The 12,229-nt window shown below is 39.9% G+C and overlaps 1 protein-coding gene across 1 annotated transcript in view; it reads left to right on the forward strand.

Annotated features, from left to right (window-relative positions):
- Nucleotides 1-531: 531 nt before the first annotated feature.
- The window catches only part of MMP20 (matrix metallopeptidase 20), a 47,727-nt gene continuing 36,029 nt past the window's right edge, over nt 532-12,229 (forward strand). The window contains 3 exon segments of the mRNA XM_017850096.1: nt 532-605; nt 607-655; nt 8,774-9,021. Coding sequence (XP_017705585.1) covers nt 532-605; nt 607-655; nt 8,774-9,021 — 371 coding nt within the window.

Below are 12,229 nucleotides of genomic sequence, written 5' to 3' on the forward strand. Positions count from 1 at the left end.
TTATGTGTCTCAGAGCCATCATTATGAACAGCAGTTGCTACTGAAAAATTTTGAAGTGAATGCAGAAGATAGAGGCGATTGGGTTGAATGCATGGGGAGTTTGGGATTACTTGGAGGACAAATTCAATTATACTGTAATCATCTATCTTTTCTGTAATCAGAATGGAAAAATGCCCCCAAATTAAGACTAATCAAATGTTTCAGCTGAGTTGGGTTCAAATCAATCAAGTTTACTTCAATTTGTGTAACTAGCTGACAAACTTCATTAAAAGTGACTGTTCTTCTTTTGCCACTTGGCAAATAACAACAACAACAAAAAAAATGAAGCTTTCCCTGATTCCTGTGTACAGTTGTGTTACCCCATCATCAGGGAGAGAAATGAGCTGTATAATTACTGTTTGAGACATGAATCATCCTTGCTCAGAGAGTCCAGACCTGTTTGACTCTATAAAAGGAGCTCAAGGTCGAAGTGCAAACGTGCACTGTCTGCCATCCCCCAGACTGATATAATTACCAAGCTACTGTGAGGGGATGAAGGTGCTCCCTGCATCTGGCCTTGCTGTCCTCCTCATCATGGCTTTGAAGTTTTCCACTGCAGCCCCTCCCTAGTTGCAGCCTCCCCAGGACCTGGAGGAACAACTACCGCCTCGCACAGGTTTGTGAATTTTTGCCCAATTCCTTCTCGTTCCTTTGCCCTAGAAAACCTAAAAGGGCATAGTGAGAAAATAAGAAAAAAATTCTATTGTTCTTTTAAAATCATGTTATGTGAGTCCATTGAAGTATGATCGATGCTATCTTCTGTCCATCTAGATTGGTGTCTGGTGCATATTAGGTGTACCATGTTGCATGACTGAATAAATACATGAATATATATCTACCTAGCTATCTTGCCTCATAAAAAATTCCAGGTGGCTTGTGAAAACCATACAATATAAAAGGACCAAACAAGTACTTCCCAGGAATGATGTAGGATGGAAAACAGAAGCAGAAAAATAAAAACCGAGGCATAATCCGCACGCTAGAGGCAGGTTGTGAATTTAGTGCTAAGCTTTAGCAGTCACAGCGAAGAGATTTCCTGTGTTTACACTTTTTAAAAGGCTCTTATATTCAAGGTAACCCTGATCAAAATTTAAAGTGGACTAAGTTCTTCCTGGGTGCCAACCCACTTCTCATTTGAGGGCCTTTTCTCCCTAAAGCATATTCCCCAACGAAGTAAAAGTTTCTATACAAAGTACATAACAAAGTTTATGTAGTAAGTACAAAGTACAAAGTTTATGTACTTAAACTTTGTGTATTTTCCTCTTTTAACATCTCTCCTATATGACTGCTGGAAAGGGTCTGATAGAAATGATTTCATATTAGAAGTTTTGCAAAGGACTACTTGATTCAAATGATTCAATATATATATATATATATATATATATATATATATACTATATATATTATATATTATATATATGCTTCCAAGCGTTTTTTGTTTTTAAAAGAAGGGTGGCATCCTTAACCTAAAGAAATGGATGTCTAAGGATGGAATTTCCAACATTAGTGAAAGATATGTAGAGGAAATGTTTTTGCACACAGGCCTATTCAAGAGTCTGCCAGCATTATAGCACACCTGTGATCACCAGCTCTGCCTCAGGGCTGCTTTCTTGCCTGCCAGGCCACACCTGTGTACCGTTTGGCTGTCTGCATCATAGAGCTGATTTGCACCCATGTGCAATGGCATGTCCCTACCAATTGTTTCTGCCACTCATCCTTATTAACTGGTCAGTTCCCTAGCCGTACCAGTCATTAAACACTTAAATATCAGCTCCACAGATGAACAGCACAGCTGATGCCCAGCACAGCCATGTTGAATTGAACTTCCTTTGACTTTAGTTCACTTTCAGATGAACTAATTTCAAAGTAACTCAGGATACTGGGATCTTTATTCAACTGTATTTTGTCCGTGCCACCTAGTTTTAGGTGCCTTCTTCCCAAATGTAATTTTCCCTACCCTGCCTCATGCCACTGTGATTCTGAAACTAAAGAGGTTTTGTGACCTCCGGAAGGAGAGCCATGCTGAGGCCAGAATGGATCTGAGGTGTTGGGAGACCCTCCTTCTAATCCACAGTTCAGGGAAACTACAGTTGGCCCTGCCCCTTAGTTTACAGATTGTCTACGATTGCTTTTGTGCCACAATGGCAGAGGTTAGCGTAGAAGCAAAGAATATTAATTATTGTCCTTTGCAGAAAAAAATAGCCACCCCTGACTAGTCTATGAAGGCATAAGGCTAGATCAGCCAGGGACCAGTTTCATGGAAGGCAGTTTTACATGGACATGGGAAGCAGGAGGCTGGGGGGTGATGGTTTGGGGATGAAACTGTTCCACCTCAGATCATCAGGCTTAAGATTCTCAAAAGGAGCGTGCAACCTAGATCCCTCACATGCACATTTCACAATAGGGTTCCTGCTCCTATGCGAATCTAATGCCTGTGCTGATCTGATAGGAGGCAGAGCTCAGGCGGTAATGCTGGCCCGCCACTCACCTCCTGCTGTGGGGCCGGGTTCCTAACAGGCCACAGACTGGTTCCTGTGTGCAGCCCTGGAGCTGGGGATCCCTGGGCTAGACACTCTTGGGTGGAGCCATTCTTGCTGTTCTAGCTGGTCAGGAGTCAGCTGGGCATCTTTAGAAACAATGGCATGGCCTGGGAATGTTGGGGACATTTAGTGATTCCTTACTTCTTCCTCTCCAAAATAAATCAGCCCTTCTCTGTCTCCCTTATGACATACTCTCAGAAAGATCTTAGACCAAGGAGCAGGGAAACTTGTCCATATCTCCTCACCTGGCACACAGCACCTTCGGCCTGCAATGGCCCTGACCCTCAGCTCTGGGCAGGGACACTCATCACTCCATAGGAGTCTGGAATGATCTGGCCGAACCTCTAATGAGGATCACAGTGACAAGAAAGAATTATTTAATAACATCCTACCTTATAATTTATAGAAACGTTATATAACAACCTCATCAGCCTCATAAAATCACAAACAAAAGCAGTAAAATAGGCAGCAAAAGTTCATGTATTGAATGCTTCCAGTGCAGTATGTGCTGGAGAAACATGAGGGAATCAAACAAATGAAGCCCCTGTGCTTATGCTGCTTCCAGGAGGACGAGGGAGCTGGTGGGAAGGTGCTCCAAGAAGATAAACAAGTCAGCCAATGAGTGCACGAGATTATTTCACAAAGTGATCGGTTGAGATTGGAAAGCAGTTAATCAGGATGACAGAGAGTTACTGACTGGGGAAGTGGTCTGGGGAGGGAGTATTTTTAAATGAAGTAGTCCAGGAAGGCTGCTCAGAGGAAATGACCTTTCAGATGAACCTGAGCTGCATGAAAGAACCAGCCACATGAAGACCTGGAGATGGGGCAATCCAGGCAGAGGAAACAGCAGCTGCTTGAAATGCGATCATCAGGCCCATGTGACTAGAGCCGAGAGGTCAGGGAAGAGGGTCCCAAGGACAGGCGAGACCAGCGGGTCCTCTGGTGCCTGGTGGCCTGGGTCACGCTAAGCAGAGAGAATGCTTAGAGATGCTCTCTTCTTGCTAAGTGATCTGTTAGGTCACTCGCTAAGAAAGAACAAATGGTTCCCGGAAACACCAAAGAGGCCATGTTGCCAAACACCATACACCTCTCCCTCCCGCCAAAAAATCTACTACACTTGAGAAGACAAACAGCTTCTTGATTTATTTAATGTCACTTGTGTCCTTTAAATTCTGATTTGCTAATTTGCATAAGTCCTTTGCAAATGATGAGATGACAAAATGCTTACCTATTCTCATAATCCAGGATTTTATTCTAGGTTTGTTTGTTTAAAAAAAATAGTATCAATATGACATTTAAAGCATATTTTTTAAATTATGTTTAAAATAACAAAATTTAAATTACCCCATTATTATGAACTCATAACTAAAGAAAATGAAAATACACACTGTTAATTCAGGTGTTTTTACTACTATTTTATTTTCTATGATAAAGACTTTTTAAAATTGTTATTGTCTTCAAAATGTGGTTTTACTTTTCCATTATGTAATAAGAAAATTTTGATTTTATACTGTTTTCATAACATCACTTTAAACACTCAGAAATAGTCCAGAATATAAGTTATAATTTATTTGACCATTTCCTTTATTTGACAAATAGATTACTTCCATATGAATAAAGCTTCTATAAGCATCTTTGTACATCAAGCTAATTTAAACAATTATTTTTTCAGGATAGGTTTCCAGATATGGACTTAATGAGTAAAAGGTCATTTTAAAGTATTCTGACACACTTAAAAGCATTCACATTGAGGACCTCATCGGATCCTCACACCCGTGTAGCCAGTAGGGCAGAAACCACTCTATAGATGAGAAAGCTGAAACCACAAGAAATTAGAATTGCCCAAGCATGTTAGTGACACAGCCTGGACTAGAACCTAGGATTTTTCAGACAGCTTTAAAAGTTCTCACACGTCTATTTGTGTGACTGTAAGGAACATGGCTGTGCTGCAGCCAAGCAGGCATAGGCCGAGGTAAACATCCTGTGTGACTCGATGAGTTTAGGGTGCAGGTGTATATCTCCACTTGTTATCATAGCCGTGTAGCCATAACATGGGAAGGCCATCACTTAGCTCTAAGCCACTGTTGTCTGTAAAAGGTATAATTGCCCTGTTGACACTGAACAGGAGTCCTCTCACCCAGAGAAATAGAGAGCCAGCCAAAGCTATCCATCTTGCAGGTGGGTGGAGGGGAGCCAGGAACCGGCTTGTGCCCAGAGAGAGAGAGAGTTAAGCTGCTGACCCTGAAGGGCGGGCCAGCCGCGCAGCTGTGTGTGGGAGCAGCCAGCTCTAGCAGCTGAAACAGGGTGGACAGTGTGAGAAAGCTGCTGAAGAGAGAGCTGCTGAATAAAACCATATTCATCTGCCTATGCCTGCACCTCCTCCCTGATGATTCTTTCAGCTATCTGCCACCCACCCATTCCCCTCAGACCTCAGCATGGGCTGGAACCTGACACTGAGCATGTCAGTGTGTTCAGTGCATTTGGTGTAGTGGTGGCCCCAGACCTGACCCTGGAACCTGACAGTGACTTCGCCAAAAAAGAAAAATGTTGACGAAATGCACCTTAAGTTTCACCTTGTCCTGGAGCGTACTTAAATTGAGTTTAAACTCAAGTTTCAGGAAAGACACTAAGAAAATGCACTGAATGAGGGCTTGGGAGGGAGTCCTAAGCTGCTAGCCTGCAGGAATGGAACCCCCGGCCTCCTGTACTTTTATCTGTCAGATACTGGAAGAGAAGTGGAGAGAGGATCACCTGATAATTGATCTCAATATTCTATAATTTTAACAATGACACAGTGGGGAAGCTTGGAGGGACAATTCTGGTAAATTCTGGATTCTTTGTCCCAGTGCCAACATTAAGTGCTGAGCCAACAGTATGCAAGTGTTAGGGTATCACAAGAAAGCAATTCTAAGCACACACCTAAGTGCCTGATAGAATATTGTGACTGTGAAAAGTATGCCAAAACCTTGTCAGTAACTTTAGCAAGAAAGTGCCCAGAGTTCTGAACTCTCAGTACTTCAGGATATCTGATAATTCTTCAAGGAAACATACTTTCATATTTTGCCTAAAGAAAAAGAGCTCAAACATTAACTGAGCATCTACTCTGATCCTAGAACTGAGTCAAACACAGGGTTTGTATCTGTGAAGGCAAAACAGTGCCTGATTGGAAGGAGGTTGCAGCCAAGCAGGTGAGAGTGATAAGAAATTGGTAGAAAGTGATGGTTTACAGTGCAATGAGACAGGTGTTTTACCAGTACAAGAATCACATCTTATGGAAGCACCAACTACGGAGAGATTTTGTTTATATCACTGCAGTGATGAATTTTGTTTTAAGAAGGAATAGTTTCTAATTTTATTTTACTTCATTAAAAGGAACTGTTTCAATCCTGCCTGTGTGACCAGCCATAAACCTTTTGTGCTCTCAGAATAACATCTTGTGCATATTTTAAAGAAACAAACTGTTGGTTATAAAATTACGCAGGTTCGTAGTAAAAAAAAAAAGTAAAACCCTGTTTTAAAATATATCATCTTAACTCCATTATTAAGGTTTAACCACTGTTAGTCCCTTAGACTGTATCTTTCGTAACACTTTTCTATGATTCAGGGCCAGGATTAGTGTTAGGCAACCAAGGCAGGAAATGCATCCTGTTTTTAAAATTTTGAAACTTTGTTTATCATGGATTTTTTGGCATTGATTTTATTTTTTTAAATTCTGCATTAAATTATTATCTTGATTACAGAGTTTTTGGTAACCCACCACTGGCTTCATCTCAGCCCTGATGATATGACTGGGATGGTATGACTAGATATCACTTATGTTTATAAACGTGGCTCATATTGTAATAGCAGTGGTAAACACAGCAAACATGTTTTCCACTTAATTTACCATGCGCATCTTCCCTTATATAACCTATTTTGTGAGACAAAAACTAGAACATAGAGTGTAACACATAACCTAGCAGGAGAACAAAATATTTGAAATCAATGATCTCAGAGACACAGAGGACCTGGTCTTATACATGGAGCTTAACCCTGAGGAGTATAATTCAGACATTACCACAAGCATAGCATTATCACAGCATCAACATGCACAGACAGGAACAATTCATCCAATCCACCTCATCATGCCAAAAAAAAAGATGAGAAACATAAATGCTTACATAAGGTGGTCTAACTAGAGGTGGAATGGAACCAAATAGTCACAGCTTTGTTTCAGAACACCAAGGCTAGATTTCAGAGCCTGGGTACCCCATGTTTCCTCTCCCTTTTCCTCCTCTTGGCTTCTCATCTCACCTAAGGTTTTTATAAGGGACAACAACGGGGAAAGTGATCTTCTCTCACAAGCAGGACAGGGAGTGAAGGATCGGCTGATCCTGCAGTGAAAAAATAGAGTACCCTCTCCAAACATATGAGTGAGACTTACTCCTTTTTATTTTTTCCCCAACAGTAACGGTTCATGCTCATTGTAAAAAAATTTGGAATATAGGAAGGAATAAAGAATAAATTAAGTCATCCATAATTTCATTACCCAGACATAATCAACATTAATATTCAGGCAGACTTCCTTTTATTATTGTATGTGTGTGCATGTGTGTATATGTATGGTTTATTCAGAAAATTATTATTATAACCTTATAAAGATTTCTTCTCTTCTTTTCTCAGTATATTGCCATTACAAAAAAAACATTCTTTCATAACATTTAATATTTATTTTTCAAAACTGATCTTACTAGAGGCCTAGTATTGCCTCATATGAATATAGGATAATATATATACTAAATCCCCTGACATAAGACATTAAGGTTACTTCCAATTATTTATTATCTTTATATATATGTTAAAAATATGTGTGCATGATATATAAGTAAACAATTTGCATAGTTTATATGTGGTAATATATGGCTAATATACAGGTGAATAGTATGTAACTTATATCTAATAAATAAATATATACTATATAAATATAAAATTGTAGATAATTAAATACAATCAGTGCTCTGTATCCATGGAATCTGTACACATGCAATCAACCAATTGTGGATTGAAAATATTCAAGAAAAAAATCGATGGTTGCATCTGTTTCAGGGAAGACATGTTCAAAACATACTTTTTTTGTAGCTTTTCCCTAGACAATACAGTATAACAACTATTTACATAGCATTTATATTATAGTAGGTATTATAAGTAATTTAGAGATGATTTAAAGCATACAGGAGGCTGTACTTAAGTAGTATGTGAATATTATGCCATTTTATATCAGGGACTTGAGCATCTGTGGATTAGGTATCTGAGAGAGGTCCTGGGACCAATTCCCCCATGGATATGAAAGGATGACTGAATCTTTAGCAGTTCTTTGGTTATCTTCCTAAAATCAGCTGAGTAGGTGAAATTCCTAGGCCAAAGGCAGGCCTCAACCCTGTATTTGCATGTCCCTGTGTCACTCGTTTTACCCTAATCCCAGCCCTGAGTCACAGAAAAGTGTTTTGAACAATATATACTGAGGACTTTATGTCTTTTTGTGCAAATGAAAGCCTTATAATTTATGGCTTATTTTATTTGCTTCAAGGGACAAAGAGCCTCACCTAGGAAAGTTGTCTCATGGAAACAAATTCCAGCCCACATACTGAACACATCTGAACTCATTAAAATCCTCAGCTGAAAAACAGGTGGACCCTCTGCCTTTGTAAAGTATGAAGGGCTGGAATACAATGCCTCCAAGAGTTAAAAGCATACTGATCTTGCATTATGTACAATGGAAAGATGATACCAATAACTGTTTACCAAAGAAACCAGATAGCCTTTGATTTGCAAATTGGGTAAAGAACTTCAGTGACAAATAAGTGATCCACGGAAATAATGTTCACATCAGATTCCTTCCCTGAATTTTTTTCTTTTAAAAAAATTAAAGCAAAAATGCATATTTATTATATTCATTGTAGAAAAACTATAAAATGCAGGTGGACAAAAGGAAATAATTAAATAATCTATAATCCCCATTACCCAAAACCGATCATCGTTAATAATTTGGAGTATAGCTAAGCTATATGTATACAAATATGTCTGCCTTTTTCATAAATGGGAAAATACTCTACACACTGCTTTTAATACATCAGGAATGCTGTCCCCTGCCTTACCTGAGCATGAGTATTTCCCAGACTATGCTGTAGACACGTCAGCCTGCCTCTCCATTTCAGGCGTATCTTGACAAATATTACACAAATAAAGAAGGACACCAGATTGGTGAGATGGTTGCAAGAGGAGGCAATTCCATGGTAAGGAAGATTAAGGAGCTACAAGCGTTCTTTGGCCTCCAAGTCACCGGGAAGTTAGACCCGACCACAATGGACGTGATCAAGAAGCCGCGCTGTGGAGTTCCTGATGTGGCCAATTATCGCCTCTTCCCTGGTGAACCCAAATGGAAAAAAAATATTTTGACGTACAGGTAATGAGATCAAGTCTTTCCAAATTCAGAGAAAACACCCCTCTCTCTTTTCCCTTTTCTTGAAAAAAATCTTCCTTCTCATCTGTATAAAAATCCTGACGCCTCACAACCGCAAGAAAGAATAAGAACTGTTTAGGTCCATCTGTCCGGCAATGACAATGGGCAATTCACCAGAAAATATGGTCTTAGGATTATCATAATGACTGGCTATTTTAGGCATTCCAAACAATTTCATCAGTTAGAAACAACACAAATATCTTTAATCTAGTCTAGGATTAATGACCTGGCAGTAAAAACTAGTTTTCTTAAAACAACCTGCTTAATAAGAAAGAAAAAAATAACTTACTAATAAAGTAATTTATTTCATTGACTCCAAAAATCTTTTATTGATGATTCAAAAAATGCATTCCATTTGAGGGACATAAAGGTGAACAGGTCAACTTTCTTGACCTTAGGGAACTCACAGTCCTTTAAGGAGAGACAGACATGCAAACAGACAGCTGTAGCTCCGTGTGAAAAGTGCAAAATCATAGCTCTAGGCAGTGAACTGTGGGACCACAGTTCACATGGAGAGAGCTAGCAAGTGACCCAGGGACCAGGCAGTGACATCTGAGCCTGATTCGAAGGCAAAGTAGAAGCAGTTCCACTCTTAGCCCCAAGCTCCCCTCACTCCCTCCCTGCCCTCTTTCTTCCCCCTCCTAATCCTCTGGCCTCATCCTGTATAAACCAAGGGAACACACCCAACCAGAACCTCTGTCCCTCCCTGCAGTGCTCAGGGTACAGAGGCTGGAATTCCCTCTCCCAGAGCCAGACCTGATTCTGGGGCCAGTGCAGACTTCCTCCCCAGGTTGATACAACCTAGGGCAAATTATGCATGGTACCTGCCCCTCAGCCTGAGGTAGGGGTGGATGGTGCCTGCCTGCGTGGGCCTCACGCATGCCAGATGGGTGCAGGTCGGAAAAGAAGAGTGGCCTCCACTCTTTGTGGTCCTGCCCCAGGCCTTGCACATGTAAGGAGTTTTCTAAGAAGAAAACCAGACCAAGCATATAGCAGCAGAGAGTGGACAGACTGGCATGTTGATGGGCAGCATTCCCACCACCAGTGCCTAGGGCATGCAGCTGCGGCAGAGGGTCCAGGAAGGGCAATGGCAGGAAATGAGCTGGAGGGGCAGCCTTAAGGGCAACTAGAGCGTGATGTTAAGGAGTTTGGACTTTATCTCCAGGGCAGTGGAGAGCTAGGCCAGGACCGGGATCAGATTTCGCTTTTAGGATGAGCACGTCTAGATGATAACTGGAGATGGGGAAATGCTGGACTTGCGCAATAGTCCAAGCAGTGGTGTGCTAGAGCTGCCTCCTAATAGCTCACTGAAGCCAATCCTTAAAATGTCAGGAACGTTGTAGCCACTTGTTAAGCTCCCAAGAATTTTGTGAGCTGGTTGCTAAGACAGCCATTGTTAAATTATGTAAATTTACAATTAAATAAATCACATTAAATTAATAATTAAATTAAATTATACTATATGAAATTAATATAAATAATATATTATTTAATATTTATATTCATTATTAACAATATATTTTTTATAGTAATAAAATAGCACTGTTTAAATATTATTAAAATATATTGTTTTCTATAATAATAGAAATATATTATATTGTATATTATTAATATTTATAATTATTTAGTAATTATATTAAAATAAAGTATATTTAAAACAAAGGTAATAAAAACATATTGCCTCTTATTTCACTACATTTTATTATTTTCTCTGCTCATGAGGCTATGTACATCTGTATAATCTGGGTGGTTCATTCATTCTCATCTCTTCACAACCTGGCATTCAGTGATGGTAAATTGGTAGCTTGAATTAGCCATAGTGAGAATATTTACAACACAGAAATCAGCAAGTCATACAAATCAAGGGGTTTTTTTTCCTCCTTGTAGAGCCACTTGTTAAACTGTTCCGGCACACCAGTGAGTCCATTTGATTAAATGAGGGGCCAGAACCCAGGGAACAGTCATGAATCCCCTAGGCCATTTGTTACCTGCTATCAGCCAATAAATCCATAAGGTGGCAGGCTGAACAAAAACATCAAAGCAATTGGGGAAGAAAAACCTCATAGGGAGTTGAACACAAAAGTGATTCTGAGATAGTAAGAATAAGACAAGAAAAATGTATATGCATCGACAGAGTCTTTTCATAGTTTTCTTAAACTGTGTTCTGGAATTTTAGTCCATAACTATGTACAACAAAGACGAGAAGCATGGGTCAAGATAATGTGATACTTACGGAAGTATAATATTCTTGCGATAAGGTGGGCAATCTTAAAACCCCCTCAACACACACATTGCCCATCCACTCTTGCTCCCCAACAACTGCACCGTCCCCTCCCCATGAAACAGGACACTAGAGGCTATCACAGTACTCTGCCCATGTAGCTACTGACTTTCAGAATAACTTCTTACAATATAAACCAAAGGGTTACAAAAAGGAAAAAAAAAATACAGCATAGTGCTTATATGCATAAGCTTTCGAGTCAGACAGAACTGGGTTTAAACCTCATTAATCATAACATGTAGATGATGAAGATGATCTTCCTCTTACAGGTCATAGTGAGGATTAGATAAATGCCACTTAAAAAGTGTATGCAGCAACAGCACATAGTGTGACTTCAAAGAATATTAGCTAGTATTATTATTGCTTTATCAAGCTCCAGACCCTGAGTTGGGGATTCTTCCATGTTCTCTTCTTCTCTGGTGCTATCCCTCTCTCCTTCCCTGTCTTCTCCAGGCCAACACACACTGTCAGCTCAAAGATACGGCTGACTTATCAAAAATGCGAGGGCATGTCAAAGTAATAAGTCTACCTAGTTGTGATAAATTGCAGACTCATATTACACAGTGGGCTTGGCATATTTTGAAAGCATTAAATAGTCCCTTTGAGGGTCTTTCTGGTCTCCCCCTTCAATTCTATAGCTCTCTTCTTTTGGCCCCAATTCCTGGGGTTGAAGAGCTCCTTGTTCCTTCCCTCTCAAGTCCTGAATTGAGCTAGTTGCTATCCTTTCTGTGGGCACAGTCCTTTCACTTGGGACCCCAGCATTATTGCTGTTGGTTTCTCATTGAAATTGCACCATCTGCATTATAATAACCTAGGATACCTTTCAAAACGCAGATTTCTGGACCATACCTGTATCTTTAACAAGCTTCC

Source organism: Rhinopithecus bieti, unplaced genomic scaffold (genome assembly GCF_001698545.2).
Source record: "Rhinopithecus bieti isolate Rb0 unplaced genomic scaffold, ASM169854v2 scaffold_33302, whole genome shotgun sequence".
In the NCBI taxonomy this organism is placed as follows: Eukaryota; Metazoa; Chordata; class Mammalia; order Primates; family Cercopithecidae; genus Rhinopithecus; species Rhinopithecus bieti.